The following is a 16,632-nucleotide window of genomic DNA, read 5'->3' on the forward strand; positions in this document are numbered from 1 at the left end:
ATGTGTGATGTCATTATAGTCCTATAAGTGGTGACTTGCCATACAAAGTGAATGCTTTCTTGGTTCTGCTTAGATTGGTGGTTGGCTGTTTGGAGGCTTTCTGCAGAAGCTCCCGCACAGTGCTCTAAAGGTCCAAACAGCGTTTCACACTCACACATACAGGCGCTTAGTAGTTCTGCAGGATCTGTTTAGTTGCCCTTCAATAGAAATCTTTCAGTCTTTACCATCTAATGTGAGAGCAGCCTAATGTAGGGGCAGAAACTATGTCCTGGACTGGGCTACTTGCTGTAGTTTTTATGAAATCACTGTATTCATTACAGTACTGCAGCTCCACCTCCACTACTGATTGGCAGCTTTCTGCCTATGCAGAGTGTACACAAAAAACTGGCAATCAGTGGTGTGGGTGTGGTTGTGCAGGGGTCAGAAAGCAGGTAGATCTGCAGCAGATGAAATGGTAATTTTTATCAAAACTACAAGCATCTCTGTAACTGATGTATCACTGGAATCAGGATCTCTGCCCTTACATCATCCTGATCTCAGATGGTTGGCAAAATCTTGATACAATTCCCTTTTAACTCCTTCATGACCTTGCATTTTGTTTGTTTTGTTTTGGGGGTGTGTTTTTTTTTCCCAAGAGCCATAACTATTTTATTTTCCCCAATCATAGCCGTAGCAGGGCCTTCTTTTTTTGTGGGGCTAGTTGTATTTTGAATGGCAACAGTCATGTTACCATATAGTGTCCTGGAAAATGGGGGGGGAAGACATTTCCACTTTTTTTTTTGTCTTTATCACATTCACTATGTGGTAAAACGAATTTGGCAGTATGATTCTTTAGGTCATTACGAGTACATGGCTAGCAAACGTGGGTATTTGACATTTTTACCGATACCATTTTTAGGTAGATATGTTTTGATTGCTTCTTGTACTTTAATGCGCAACTACGGATGTGTGCCTGCTAGGCACGAGCAGAATCGTTATCTGCTCGTGCCGTTTAACCCCTTATATGGCGCTGTCAATATGTGACAGCGCCATTATAAGCGCGATCGCGGTAAACATTTACTTACCGCCCGATACCGGAAGTCATGTGACGCGATCACGTGACTCCCGATAGTTGTCATGGTAGCACAGGGTCATGTGATAACTCCTGTACTACACCTGACTTGCTTTCACTTTCGCTGTGCCAGCGGCACAACAAAAGAGAGCGTATCTGCTGTTTACAGCCTTGTAGCTGTGATCAGCAGATACTGCAGAGCGATCGGATTGCTGATCGCTATAGCTCCCTAGGGGGACTAGTAAAATGAAAACAAAAGTTAAAAAAAAGTTTTAAAAAATAAAAAAAAACCTAAAGGTTCAAATCACCCACCCATTCGCCCCATTGAATATTAAAGGGTTAAAAAAATAAAAAATATACACACATTTGGTATCGCCGCGTTCAGAAACACCCGATCTATCAAAATATAAAATCAATTAATCTGATCAGTATACGGCGTAGTGGCAAAAAAATTCCTAACGCCAAAATGATGTTTTTTTTGTCGCCACAACTTTTGCGCAAAATGCAATAAGAGGCGATCAAAACGTAGCATCTGCGCAAAAATGGTACCATTAAAAACGTCAGCTCGAGACGCAAAAAATAAGCAGTCATTGAGCCATAGATCCCGAAAAATGAGAACGCTACGGGTCACGAATATGGCGTAAAACGTGCGCCCGATTTTTTTTTTTTTTTTTTTTTTTTTTTTTTTTTTTCTTCAGCGCTCTATTGGGAGACCCAGACGATTGGGGTATAGCTACTGCCCTCCGGAGGCCACACAAAGCACTACACTAAAAAGTGCAAGGCCCCTCCCCTTCTGGCTATACCCCCCCCGTGGTATCACGGGTTCTCCAGTTTTCAAGCTTTGTGCGAAGGAGGTCAGACATCCATGCATAGCTCCACAGATTTTAGTCAGCAGTAGCTGCTGACTATTTCGGATGGAAGAAAAGAGGGCCCATATAGGGCCCCCAGCATGCTCCCTTCTCACCCGTTGATGGTGTTGTAAGGTTGAGGTACCTATTGCTGGTACGGAGGCTGGAGCCCACATGCTGCTTTCCTTCCACATCCCCCTGGGGGGCTCTGAGGAAGTGGGATCCTGCCGGCCTCAAAGCTCTGACGCCGGGCTCCATCCACAGACCCATTTGAACCTGCTGGATACGGAGCTGGAGTACCGTTCAGGGACATGGCCCTGCACCATTACAGGTACTCTGTGTCCCCGTACACACAGGCACAGCACACTCCAGACTTGCTGGGTGTGCTAGTGCGCCGGGGACAGTAAAGGGTTACAGTCACTGCAGCTTTGCTGAGTGACTTTGTGTATTGGGAACTACCGCGCCGGACGCTCCGGGAGCGGCGGCGCGGCTGGGACTTGTAGTTCGCCGGGGACTGGGCGCCGACCGCGCTTTTACGGCGGCGGCGCTTATAAATCCAGTCCCCGGCTTCTGCGGCCTAGTGCCGCTTCGTTCCCGCCCCCTCCCTGTCACTCAGGGAAGGGGACAGACGCTGAGCAATCAGCAGCGCCGAGGGCTGGAGCCTTATTTACATGCTCCAGCCCTCTCACTGCACACTGTCGGACGCCGGATTCCCGCTCTGACTTGGGGCACGCCCACGGCCCGCCCCTCCTCACACGAGCTGGGGAAGACGCCGGCAGCCATTACTGCAGTCCGAGCTCGGACTTTCGGCAACCAGGCAGGACGGGGGCGACCATACACCCGCTTATAGGCGGGCGGTAAGCGGCACACATAGTGCTGACCCCAATATATACTGCAGTGTGTACATGTGTATTTTAACTGCATAGGTCGCTATATGCCCGCTTGGAGAGCGACACATCAGCAGCAGGAAAGCAGGTGTGCTAAGGCACAGGCTTTCTAGGCTGCTTGTATTGCACGTACTGAAGTGTTCATTTGTGTTTATGCTTGTATGCTATACACTGCACTGTACAGTCGCTAGTCTTAGCTATATTCTCCTGGAATGGCTAGACTACAGCAGCAGAAAACCAAGGGTGCTGGGGCACAGGTTTTTCTTCAGCGCTCTATTGGGAGACCCAGACGATTGGGGTATAGCTACTGCCCTCTGGAGGCCACACAAAGCACTACATCAAAAGTGCAAGGCCCCTCCCCCTCTGGCTATACCCCCCCCCCGTGGTATCACGGGTTCTCCAGTTTTTAGCTTTGTGTGCGAAGGAGGTCAGACATTCCATGCATAGCTCCACAGATTTTAGTCAGCAGTAGCTGCTGACTATTTCGGATGGAAGAAAAGAGGACACATATAGTGTCCCCAGCATGCTCCCTTCTCACCCCTGGATGGTGTTGTAAGGTTGAGGTACCTATTGCTGGTACAGGGCTGGAGCCTGACATGCTGTTTTCCTTCCACATCCCCTGGTAGGGCTCTGTGGAAGTGGGATCCTGCCGGCCTCTCAGCTCTGACGCCGGGCTCCATCCACAGACCCATTAGAACCTGTTGGAGACGGAGCAGGAGTACGATCAGGGACAGGCCCTGCATCATACAGGTACTCTGTGTCCCCGGCAGGCACAGACACACTCCGGGCTGGCTGGGTGTTGTAGTGCGCCGGGGACCGCAACGTTGGAGCTAGTGTCCCTACAGATTACTGGGGGATTGTTTGTGTATGGGAACGCAGCGCCGACCCCCTCTGGACCGGGTGGCGCTGCTGTGACTTGTGGTGCGCCGGGGATCCGCCGTCCGCGCTTTTACGGCGGCGGCGGTTATAAATTGAGTCCCCGGCTTTTTGGGCCTAGGACGCCGGCAGCTCCGATTCGTTCCCGCCCCCACCCTGTCATTCAGGGTAGGGGAGAGACGCTGTTCGCTAGCAGCGACGAGGGCTGGAGCCTGATTTACATGCTCCAGCCCTCACACTAGGCACAGAGGGAAGCAGGCTTCCCGCTCTTAGCCAGGAACGCCCAGGGCCCGCCCCCCTTCTCTCTCAGACGCCGGCAGCCATTACATGCAGTCTGGCTGGAGGAAGGACGCAAGGCTCTGGGAGACCTGGACTAGGGGCTATCTGGCGACCACACACCCGCTTTTTAAGCGGGCGGTAAGCGATTTGTCTGTGCTGGTCCCTCTAGTGCCTCACGGTGTATCGGTGTACTGTACAGATATATAGATATTGTATTTCTTGCACTGTGAGGTCGCTTCTGGCTGCATCTCCCAGATCACTCTGTGGAAGCAGCAACATGCCATCCTCAAAACGCAAGGCTGCCAAGGCCAGGGCTGTGTGTGCTGCGTGTGCTGCATGTGGGGCTAATCTACCAGCAGGCTCCCATTGTGTGCAATGCTCCGACCCGGTGCTGCTTCGCCAGCCGGAGTCAGGAGGGGTAGTGACCCAGGCTGAGACGCTTGTAAGTTCTGCCCCGGTGACAGGGACAGACTTTGCAGTTTTTGCGGATAATATGTCTGTGTCTATGGCAAAAATCCTTGAAACCTTGCAATCTATGCATGGGGCTCAGTCTTTGGACACGGCGAGGCCTCTGTCCGCAGGTCCCCCTCACTTGGATTTAATCCAGCCCACAGGGGGGTCCCCGGCTTCACAGGCCGAGGATTATGACTCAGATGATAGCCCCAGCCACCCTAAGCGAGCTCGCTGGGAAAGACCCTCGACGTCATCACACTGCTCAGGGTCTCAGCGCAATCAGTCTCCCTGTGATGTGTCTGATGAGAGTGATCAGGAATCCATTCCTGGAACCCCTCTCAACCTGGATACCCCTGATGGGGATGCCATGGTAAACGACCTTATTTCAGCCATCAATAGGCTGTTGGATATTTCTCCCCCAGCCCCTTCAGCAGAAGAGGCAGCTGCGGAGCAGGAGAAGTTTCGTTTCCTTTATCCCAAGCGTAAATTGAGTGCTTTGTTGGATCACGCTGACTTCAGAGAATCAATCCAGAAGCACGACGCTCACCCAGAAAGGCGTTTCTCTAAACGATCTAAAGATACGCGTTTCCCTTTCCCCCCTGAGGTGGTCAAGCGCTGGACACAGTGTCCAAAGGTAGACCCCCCGATTTCCAAACTCGCAGCTAGGTCTATAGTTGCAGTGGAGGATGGCGCTTCACTTAAAGATGCCAATGACAGACAGATGGACCTTTGGTTAAAATCTGTCTATGAAGCTATCGGCGCGTCGTTTGCTCCGGCATTCGCAGCCGTATGGGCACTCCAGGCTATTTCAGCTGGCTTAGCAAAAGTGGATGCTATCATGCATCCAGCAGTGCCGCAAGTGGCGCACCTTACCACGCAGATGTCGGCGTTTGCGTCTTACGCTATCAATGCGGTCCTAGAATCTACCAGTCGCACCTCAATGGCGTCCGCCAATTCGGTAGTTTTGCGCAGAGCCTTGTGGTTAAAGGACTGGAAAGCAGATGCTGGTTCCAAAAAATGTTTAACCAGTTTGCCTTTATCTAGAGATAGACTGTTTGGCGAGCCATTGGCTGATATCATTAAGCAGTCCAAGGGTAAAGACTCCTCTTTACCACAACCCAGAACAACCAAACCTCAGCAGAAAAAGTGGCAGCAGAGGTTTCAGTCCTTTCGAGGTTCGGGCAAGACACCATTTACCTCGTCCAAAGGGACTCAGAGGACGCAAAGAAACTCAGATTCGTGGCGGGCTCACACGCGCCCCAAGAAAGCAAATGGAGGTACCGCTTCCAAAGCGGCTACCTCATGACTTCCAGCCCCCTCCCTCCGCATCGCCGGTCGGGGGCAGGCTCTCCCGCTTTTCCGGCATTTGGATGTCACAGGTCAAAGACCGGTGGGTGACGGACATTTTGTCTCGCGGGTACAGAATCGAGTTCAATTCTCGTCCTCCAGCTCGGTTCTTCAGAACCTCCCCACATCCAGACCGAGCAGATGCTCTGCTGCAGGCGGTGGACTCCCTAAGAGCGGAAGGAGTGGTGATCCCAGTCCCTCCTCAGGAACAAGGGCAAGGGTTTTACTCCAATCTCTTTGTGGTTCCAAAAAAGGACGGCTCGTTCCGTCCTGTTCTGGACCTAAAACGGCTCAACAAACATGTGCACGCCAGGAAGTTCCGGATGGAAACCCTGCGTTCTGTCATTGCCTCAATGTCCAGAGGAGACTTCCTTGCCTCAATAGACATCAAAGATGCTTATCTCCACGTGCCAATTGCTACAGAACATCAACGTTTTCTACGTTTTGTGATAGGAGACGACCATTTTCAGTTCGTAGCTCTGCCATTTGGTCTGGCGACAGCCCCACGGGTCTTCACCAAGGTCATGGCGGCGGTGGTAGCAGTCTTGCACTCTCAGGGACACTCGGTGATCCCTTACCTAGACGATTTACTGGTCAAAGCTCCCTCTCAAGAGGCATGTCAGCACAGCCTGAATGCTACGCTGGAGACCCTACAGTCTTTCGGATGGATCATCAACTTTCCAAAGTCGATCCTATCACCGACTCAATCACTAACGTATCTTGGCATGGAGTTTCATACTCTAGCAGCGATAGTGAAGCTTCCGCTGGACAAGCAGCGGTCACTACAGACAGGGGTGCAATCTCTTCTGCAGGGCCAGTTGCATCCCTTGCGGCGCCTCATGCATTTCCTAGGGAAGATGGTGGCAGCCATGGAAGCAGTTCCCTTTGCGCAGTTTCATCTGCGCCCACTTCAATGGGACATTCTCCGCCAATGGGACGGGAAGTCAACGTCCCTGGACAGGAAAGTCTTGCTTTCCCAGACGGCCAAGGAATCCCTACAATGGTGGCTCCTTCCCACCTCATTGTCTCAGGGAAGATCCTTCCTGCCCCCATCCTGGGCAGTAGTCACGACAGATGCGAGTCTGTCAGGGTGGGGAGCAGTATTTCTCCACCACAGGGCTCAGGGGACGTGGACTCCGCAGGAGTCCACCCTTCAGATCAATGTTCTGGAGATCAGAGCAGTGTATCTTGCTCTACTGGCCTTCCAACAGTGGCTGGAAGGAAAGCAGATCCGAATCCAATCGGACAACTCCACAGCGGTGGCATACATCAACCACCAAGGAGGGACGCGCAGTCGGCAAGCCTTCCAAGAAGTCCGGCGCATTCTAATGTGGGTGGAGGACAGAGCATCCACCATATCCGCGGTTCACATCCCAGGCGTAGAAAACTGGGAAGCAGACTTCCTCAGTCGCCAGGGCATGGACGCAGGGGAATGGTCCCTTCACCCGGACGTGTTTCAGGAAATCTGTCGCCGCTGGGGAGTGCCGGACGTCGACCTAATGGCATCCCGGCACAACAACAAGGTCCCGGCATTCATGGCGAGGTCGCGCGATCAAAGAGCTCTGGCGGCAGACGCCTTGGTTCAAGATTGGTCGCAGTTTCAGCTCCCATACGTGTTTCCGCCTCTGGCGCTCTTGCCCAGAGTGCTACGCAAGATCAGATCCGAGTGCAGCCGCGTCATACTCGTCGCTCCAGACTGGCCGAGGAGGTCGTGGTATCCGGATCTGTGGCATCTCACGATCGGTCGACCGTGGTCACTGCCAGACCGACCAGACTTACTGTCCCAAGGGCCGTTTTTCCATCAGAATTCTGCGGCCCTGAACCTGACTGTGTGGCCATTGAGTCCTGGATCCTAGCATCTGCTGGATTATCTCAGGGAGTCGTTGCCACAATGAGACAAGCTAGAAAGTCGAATTCGGCTAAGATCTACCACAGAACGTGGAAGATTTTCTTGTCCTGGTGCTCTGCTCAGGGAGTGTCTCCCTGGCCATTTGCATTGCCCAAGTTTCTTTCCTTCCTGCAATCGGGGTTAGAAAAGGGCTTGTCGCTCAGCTCCCTTAAAGGGCAAGTTTCGGCACTATCCGTGTTTTTTCAGAAGCGTCTAGCACGTCTTTCTAAGGTGCGCACGTTCCTGCAGGGGGTCTGTCATATTGTGCCCCCGTACAAGCGGCCGTTAGATCCATGGGATCTGAACAGGGTACTAGTTGCTCTCCAGAAGCCGCCCTTCGAGCCTCTGAAGGAAGTTTCCTTTTCTCGGCTGTCACAGAAAGTGGCGTTTCTTGTTGCGATCACATCGCTTCGGCGAGTGTCTGAGCTGGCAGCTCTGTCATCCAAGGCTCCCTTCCTGGTGTTCCACCAGGACAAGGTAGTGCTGCGCCCTATTCCGGAGTTTCTTCCTAAGGTCGTATCCTCTTTTCATCTTAATCAGGATATATCCTTGCCTTCTTTTTGTCCTCATCCGGTTCACCGGTATGAAAAGGACTTACGTTTGCTAGATCTGGTGAGAGCACTCAGAATCTACATTTCCCGAACGGCGCCCATGCGCCGTGCCGATGCACTTTTTGTCCTTGTCGCTGGTCCGCGCAAGGGGTTGCAGGCTTCTAAAGCCACCCTGGCTCGATGGATCAAAGAACCAATTCTAGAGGCCTACCATTCTGCGGGGCTTCCGGTTCCTTCAGGGCTAAAAGCCCACTCAACCAGAGCCGTGGGTGCGTCCTGGGCATTTCGTCACCAGGCTTCGGCTCAACAGGTGTGCCAGGCAGCTACCTGGTCCAGTCTGCACACTTTCACCAAGCATTATCAGGTGCATACCTATGCTTCGGCGGATGCCAGCTTAGGTAGAAGAGTCCTGCAGGCGGCAGTGACACCCCCGTAGGGGAGGGCTGTTTTGCAGCTCTAACATGAGGTATTTCTTTACCCACCCAGGGACAGCTTTTGGACGTCCCAATCGTCTGGGTCTCCCAATAGAGCGCTGAAGAAGGGAATTTTGTTACTTACCGTAAATTCCTTTTCTTCTAGCTCTTATTGGGAGACCCAGCACCCGCCCTGTTGTCCTTCGGGATGTTTTTTTGTTGTTTGCGGGTACACATGTTGTTCATGTTGAACGGTTTTTTCAGTTCTCCGATGTTATTCGGAGTTAATTTGTTTAAACCAGTTATTGGCTTCCTCCTTCTTGCTTTGGCACTAAAACTGGAGAACCCGTGATACCACGGGGGGGGTATAGCCAGAGGGGGAGGGGCCTTGCACTTTTGATGTAGTGCTTTGTGTGGCCTCCAGAGGGCAGTAGCTATACCCCAATCGTCTGGGTCTCCCAATAAGAGCTAGAAGAAAAGGAATTTACGGTAAGTAACAAAATTCCCTTCTTCTCTATGCTGCTTGTATTGCATGGGCTGCAGTGTGCATTTGTACTTGTGCTTGTATGCTATACATTGCACTGTATGGTCACTCTTCTGGGCTATATTCCCCTAGATGACTAGTCTACAGCAGCAGAAGAGCAGAGGTGCCAGGGCACAGGCTTCTATGCTGCTTGTATTGCTTGTGCTGCAGTGTTCATTTGTACTTTATGCTTGTATGCTATACATTGCACTGTACGGTCACCAATCTTGGCTATATACTTCTAGATGGCTAGTCGGCAGCGGCAAAAAAGCAACACAGATTTTCAGTGCTGTTTTTACTACATGGGATGCTGTTCATGACACCGTCCCATTGTGTGCATGCTCCCCTGTAGCACTTCGTCTGCCGGGGTCTCTAGCACTTCGTCTGCCGAGGTCTCTACTAGTCGTGGCCAAAGAAACCACCTGTCATCCCTGTCCAAGGACAGGGACGGAGTTGCAGTTTCGACAGATATATTGTCATAAGATAGAGACTTGCAGTCCAGACAGGCCATGGGCAATCTTCCTGACCAACCTCATTTGGAACGGGGGGTCCCAGGAGGACTCTCTGTATGATAAGGCAGCTCTCCAGGACTTTGATCCTGACATCGCTATCAATCCGGATACACCGGATGGTAACGCCATACGGAATGATCCTATAGCGTCCATCAATGGAAGGTTGGATCTTTCTCCCTCAGCTCCCCCAGTGGAGGAGTCAGCTTCACAGCAGGAGAAGTCCCTTTTCAGTATCTCAAACGGATATTGAGTATTTTTCTGGCCACGCTGACTTCAGAGAAGCAGTCCAGAAACACCACGCTTACCAGATAAGCGTCTTCTCCAAACGTTTTTAAGATACACGTTATCCCTTTTCCCCTGACGTGGTCAAGCGCTGGACCCAGGGACCAAAGGTGGATTCTCCAATCTCCAGGCTTGCGTCTAGAGCCATAGTTGCACTGGAGATGGGGCTTCACTTAAAGATGCCATTCACAGACAGATGGACTCTGGTTGAAATCTGTCTAGGAGGCTATCGGCGTGTCGGTTGCTCCGGCATTCACAGCCGTATAGGCAACCTAACCTTTTCAGCTGTTCTTGCGCAGCTGGCCTTGAGCACATGTACATCTGTACCGCAGAGGCGTCCGTAACTCCGCAATGTCTGCACTGCGACTTACCCTATTAATGCTGTCCTAAAAGTACAGTCGAGGTTTCGGTCCTTCCCAAGCTCGGGCAGGTCCCATTTGTCCTCGTGCAAAAGGGCTACAAAACCTCAGACGGGCTCAGATTCCGGCCGGGCTCAATCACGCCCAAGGAAGGCAGCCGGAGGAACCGCTACCAAGGCGGTCTCCTCATGACTCTCAGCTCTCTCTCTCTCTCCGCATCCGCGGTTGATGGCAGACTCCCCCGCCTTTGGCGACATTTAGCTGCCACAGGTCACAGACCGGTGGGTGACGGACATTGTGCTCACGTGCACAGGACAGTGTTCTGTTCTCGTCCTCCGACTCCATTCTTCATAACGGCCCCACCTCCCCACCGAGCAGATGCCCTGCTGCAGGCGGTGGACGCTCTAAGAGCAGAAGGAGTGGTGATCCCTGTCCCCCCTCAGGAACGAGGGCGAGGGTTTGTACTCCAATCTCTTTGTGGCTCCAAAAAAGGACGGCTCCTTCCGTCCTGTTCTGGACCTAAAACTGCTCAATAAGCATGCGAACGCCAGGCGGTTCCGGATGGAATCCCTCCGATCCGTCACTACCTCAATGTCTCGAGGAGACTTCCTTGCCTCAACAGACATCAAAGATGCCTATCTCCACGTGCCAATTGCTACGGAGCACCAACGTTTTCTACGTTTTGTGATAGGAGACGACCATCTTCAGTTCGTAGCTCTGCCATTCGGTCTGGCGACAGCCCCACGGGTGTTCACCAAGGTCATGGCAGCAGTGGTAGCAGTCTTGCACTCTCAGGGACACCCGGTGATCCCTTACTTGGACGATCTACTCGTCAAAGCACCCTCCCTCGAGGCATGACAACGCAGCCTGAATGTTACGCTGGAGACTCTCCAGACTTTCGGGTGGATCATCAATTTGGCAAGGTCAAATCGGTCACCGACTCAATCACTAACGTATCTCGGCATGGAGTTCACACTCTATCAGCGATAGTGAAGCTTCCGCTGAACAAGCAGCGTTCACTGCAAACAGAGGTGCAGTCTCTCCTTCAAGGCCAGTCGCACCCCTTAAGGCGCCTCATGCACTTCCTAGGGAAGATGGTGGCAGCCATGGAGGCAGTTCCCTTTGCGCAGTTTCATCTGCGCCAACTGCAAGGGGACATTCTCCGCCAATGGGACGGGCAGTCAACCTCCCTGGACAGGAAAGTCTCCCTTTCCCAGACGGCCAAGGACTCTCTGCAATGGTGGCTTATTCCCACCTCATTGTCACAGTGAAGATCCTTCCTACCCCCATCCTGGGCAGTGGTCACGACAGATACGAGTCTGTCAGGGTGGGGAGCAGTTTGTCTCCGCCACAGGGCTCAGGGGACGTGGACTCAGCAGGAGTCCACCCTTCAGATCAATGTTCTGGAAATCGGGGCAGGGTATCTTACCCTACTAGCTTTCCAGCAGTGGCTAGAAAGAGAGCAGATCCGAATCCAGTCGGACAACTCCACAGCGGTGGCATACATCAACCACCAAGGAGGGACGCGCAGTCGGCAAGCCTTCCAGGAAGTCCGGCGAATCCTCATGTGGGTGGAGGACACAGCATCCACCATATCCGCAGTTCACATCCCGGGCGTAGAAAACTGGGAAGCAGACTTCCTCAGTCGCCAGGGTATGGACGCAGGGGAATGGTCCCTTCACCCGGACGTGTTTCAGGAAATCTGTCGCCGCTGGGGGGTGCCGGACGTCGACCTAATGGCGTCTCGGCACAACAACAAGGTCCCGGCATTTATGGCACGATCGCGCGATCACAGAGCTCTGGCGGCAGACGCCTTAGTGCAAGATTGGTCGCAGTTCCGGCTCACATATGTGTTTCCACCTCTGGCACTCTTGCCCAGAGTACTGCGCAAAACATCAGATCCGATTGCAGCCGCGTCATACTCGTCGCCCCAGACTGGCCGAGGAGATCGTGGTACCCGGATCTGTGGCATCTCACGGTCGGCCGACCGTGGTCACTACCAGGCTGGCCAGACTTACTGTCCCAAGGGCCGTTTTTCCATCGGAATTCTGCGGCCCTGAACCTGACTGTGTGGCCATTGAGTCCTGGATCCTAGCGTCTTCAGGATTATCCCAAGGGGTCGTTGCCACCATGAAACAGGCTAGGAAGTCCACCTCTGCTAAGATCTACCACAGAACGTGGAAGATTTTCTTAACCTGGTGCTCGGCTCAGGGAGTGTCTCCCTGGCCATTTGCATTGCCTACTTTTCTTTCCTTCCTGCAATCGGGGTTAGAAAAGGGCTTGTCGCTCGGCTTCCTTAAGGGGGAAGTCTCGGCACTATCCGTGTTTGTTCAGAAGCGTCTAGCACGTCTTTCTAAGGTGCGCACGTTCCTACAGGGGGTCTGTCATATCGTACCCCCGTACAAGCGGCCGTTAGATCCATGGGATCTCAACAGGGTATTAGTTGCTCTCCAGAAGCCGCCTTTCGAGCCTCTGAAGGAAGTTTCCTTTCTCGCCTGTCACAGAAGGTGGCGTTTCTCGTTGCGATCACATCGCTTCGGCGAGTGTCTGAGCTGGCAGCTCTGTCATCCAAGGCTCCCTTCCTGGTGTTCCACCAGGACAAGGTAGTGCTGCGCCCCATTCCGGAGTTTCTCCCTAAGGTCGTATCCTCGTTTCATCTTAATCAGGATATATCCTTGCCTTCCTTTTGTCCTCATCCGGTTCACCGGTATGAAAAGGACTTACGTTTGTTAGATCTGGTGAGAGCACTCAGACTCTACATTTCCCGCACGGCGCCCATGCGCCGTTCCGATGCACTTTTTGTCCTTGTCGCTGGTCCGCGCAAGGGGTTGCAGGCTTCTAAAGCCACCCTGGCCCGATGGATCAAAGAACCAATTCTAGAGGCCTACCGTTCTGCGGGGCTTCCGGTTCCTTCAGGGCTAAAAGCCCACTCAACCAGAGCCGTGGGTGCGTCCTGGGCATTACGACACCAGGCTTCGGCTCAACAAGTGTACCAGGCAGCTACCTGGTCCAGTCTGCACACTTTCACCAAGCATTATCAGGTGCATGCCTATGCTTCGGCGGATGCCAGCTTAGGTAGAAGAGTCCTGCAGGCGGCAGTGACACCCCCGTAGGGGAGGGCTGTTTTGCAGCTCTAACATGAGGTATTTCTTTACCCACCCAGGGACAGCTTTTGGACGTCCCAATCGTCTGGGTCTCCCAATAGAGCGCTGAAGAAGAAGGGAATTTTGTTACTTACCGTAAATTCCTTTTCTTCTAGCTCTTATTGGGAGACCCAGCACCCGCCCTGTTGTCCTTCGGGATTTTTTTGTTGTTTGCGGGTACACATGTTGTTCATGTTGAACGGTTTTTCAGTTCTCCGACGTTATTCGGAGTTAATTTGTTTAAACCAGTTATTGGCTTCCTCCTTCTTGCTTTGGCACTAAAACTGGAGAACCCGTGATACCACGGGGGGGTATAGCCAGAAGGGGAGGGGCCTTGCACTTTTTAGTGTAGTGCTTTGTGTGGCCTCCGGAGGGCAGTAGCTATACCCCAATCGTCTGGGTCTCCCAATAAGAGCTAGAAGAAAAGGAATTTACGGTAAGTAACAAAATTCCCTTCTTTTTTTTTCTTTTACCCCTTATATAAAAGTAAACCTATACATGTTTGGTGTCTACGAACTCTCACTGACCTGAGGCATCATACCCACACATCAGTTTTACCATATAGTGAACACAGTGAATAAAATATCTCAAACCATAGTGCTATCGCACTTTTTTTGCAATTTTTCTGCATTTGGAATTTTTTTTGCCGTTTTATAGTACACTATATGGTAAAACTGATGGTTTCATTTAAAAGTACAGCTCGTTCCACAAAAAATGAGTGCTCACATGACCATATTGACTGAAAAATAAAAAAGTTACGTCTCAGAAAAAGAGTGCCGAAAAAAAAAAACGGAAAGCGAAAAATCGGCCGGTCGTGAAGGGGTTAGAGACTAAAATTTTTACTGTATTTACTAGTCCCTTTAGGGGACTTGAAGCTGTGATCATCCAATAGTTTGTTGTGCAGGGCATCAGCACCGCTCTCTAGCTTCTGTAACGTTAAGGCTATGTGTCCACGCTGCGGATTTTGCACGGATTTTGCCGCGGATTTTCCGAAAATCTGCAGCAGCCGCACTTCGAAGCCATTTCAATGGCATTTTGGAAATGCCGTGTCCATGCTGCGGATTTTTCCGCGGCGGATTTTGATCCGGAAAAATCTGCAGCATGTCAATTATTGTTGCGGATTTTGGGTATAGAATGGGGGGTGGGGGAATCCGCATCAAAATCCGCGGTAAATCCGCGGCAAAAATAAGGTGCGGATTTGCCGCGAAAGTCGCGGATTTTCATGCAGAAAAATCCGCAGGTACATTCTACCGTGGACACATAGCCTAAGGCTGTGTGCTCAGTGTTTTGTTACACCACTGTAAGCAAATCCTTATGCCAGCAAAGTCAATAAGATACAGACACTCCCCATGTTATCCTATGGGATTTTTGGGGGTGCGGTATGTGCGGCTTTGGAAAATGCTGCGGATGTCCCGCAGCCGCATGTAACTGCATGTCAATTATTCATGCGGAAATAGCTGCGAAATTCCTGCCATTCCACTATGGAGATAGAGGCAAGGACTTCAGCAGATATTTCTGCACTTGTCCCGCAGGTTTACCGCAACACAAATGCTCGAATCCCGCAGCAATGGATAGCTGTGGATTCTGGGGAGCGGCTGCGGGAAACCTGCAGTAAAATCCGCGGGTACATTGTCCCGTGGGCACATAGCCTAAAGCCATGAACACTGCTTACCTGGTTTCTTTTTAGAAACTGTTTGTAACCCTCAACCTCAATACACTGATTACAGGAGGTCCTAACAGGGACCGAGTCTTGGGAAGGGTGCGGGCACTCAGTTGTAACATTTGTCATTTTAGCTTTCCTAGGCGGTCGTTTCTTACTGCTTTGACACTTCTTTGCCATTTCTAAATTTAAGCTCTTGTAAAATGGATGTTTGTTCATTTTTATTCATATTCTGACCCTGAACATTTTGGCATGATTTAATTTTAGTTTACTAGTCATTGAGGTCTGACAAGTTAGCGCCATCAGAGAAAGTGTAATATTAACATTTTGACTCGTATCTTGACAGTATGCACACTGCGCTCACTATACATTCACAAATCTGCACTCAGTGAGAGCAGACTTGTACTCTAGGGCCAGAGTCACACTTGTGGGAGACTCGCACTAGTCTCACATCGCATCACCCGGCATGGCCGCACACTCTCCTGACAGGAGCGGGTCAGCTGCATGTATTTCTGTGCAGCTGAGACACTTCTGTCAGGGGAGTGTGAGGCCATGCCAGGTAATGCGATGCGAGACTAGCGTGAGTTTCTCGCAAGTGTGACTCCGACCTAAGGCTGAATAACCCCTTTAATAAAAGCAAAAACCTCTAATTTAAGTTTTTTTTTTTTTTTTTTTTTTTTTGTGCTGGATGTTTTCTAGTTGTGCACTTGTAAAGATCTGTAAACACCAACGTGGATATCCCTCGGGGTCGCTCTCGCGGGCTCTGTCCTTGTGGCGTATGGGAGCGTAGCGTCTTCTGGCGCAGTGACGTACAGTCCCGTTCCACGACGTTGGAGATCATGCCCGTCCCCGGTTTTCTGGCCGGTGCGGACGACGTCCTGTATATTCCTACAACTTCCCTGAGCTCCCGGGCTGTGACTGGGGAGATAAACCATGCAGGACACAAACAAAACTTTTCTTTTTTTTTTTTTTTCTTCTGGTATATAGTTAGCTTTTATTTTATTTTTTTTAATAACCATTTTCTTTTTTTTTTTTTTTTCCTTTTCCACCAAGGTTGAAACATTTTCTGGTGTCTACAAGAAGCTCACAGGCAAAGATGTGGTTTTCGAGTTTCCAGAATTCCAGCTGTAAAGTGCGAATGTTCTAATAAAAAGTACTTGTTATGTCGGTTTCCGTTTCTTACTCTGCGGTCGTCCTGGCATCGGGCACAAATACTTTCCTATTTTGTCTTATTAATGCAAAATCTCCACCCTACAACTTGTGAAGAGCCAATCACATGGAAAAAAATCGCTCATATTGACATCTAACGAAAGCTCCTGAGAATCGCTGCTTCATTTGGCCTCTTCAGTTACGGCAGCCATCGGGCAAAGTTATGATTTTGGGACTCGCTGTCAATTATTTGCAGACTTCTAGTGTTAAAAATGCCATTAATAGTTGGATCAACACAGTCTTTGGGGTCTCCCAGGCGTAGGTCAGTGTAAAACTGGCCGTTTTGATGGACTCCAATCCAAGACAAATAAAGCATAATAAGCGGACCTATTCCAAGGGTCCAAAGGATCC

At 51.1% G+C, this 16,632-nt stretch overlaps 1 protein-coding gene and 1 non-coding gene across 3 annotated transcripts in view; both read left to right on the forward strand.

Annotated features, from left to right (window-relative positions):
• The window catches only part of RPS7 (ribosomal protein S7), a 62,131-nt gene extending 45,896 nt beyond the window's left edge, over positions 1–16,235 (forward strand). For both annotated transcript variants that reach the window (XM_075341083.1, XM_075341084.1), the window contains exon 7: positions 16,126–16,235. In XM_075341083.1, the coding sequence (XP_075197198.1) occupies positions 16,126–16,203 (78 nt within the window). In that variant the 3' untranslated portion in view covers positions 16,204–16,235. The remainder of the gene's footprint in view (positions 1–16,125) is intronic.
• LOC142297923 (small nucleolar RNA SNORA73 family) lies at positions 15,799–16,020 on the forward strand. The gene has a single exon (XR_012752174.1). It is a non-coding gene; the product is annotated as a small nucleolar RNA SNORA73 family (small nucleolar RNA).
• Positions 16,236–16,632: the final 397 nt, after the last annotated feature.

This window comes from Anomaloglossus baeobatrachus, chromosome 3, assembly GCF_048569485.1.
Source record: "Anomaloglossus baeobatrachus isolate aAnoBae1 chromosome 3, aAnoBae1.hap1, whole genome shotgun sequence".
In the NCBI taxonomy this organism is placed as follows: domain Eukaryota; kingdom Metazoa; phylum Chordata; class Amphibia; order Anura; family Aromobatidae; genus Anomaloglossus; species Anomaloglossus baeobatrachus.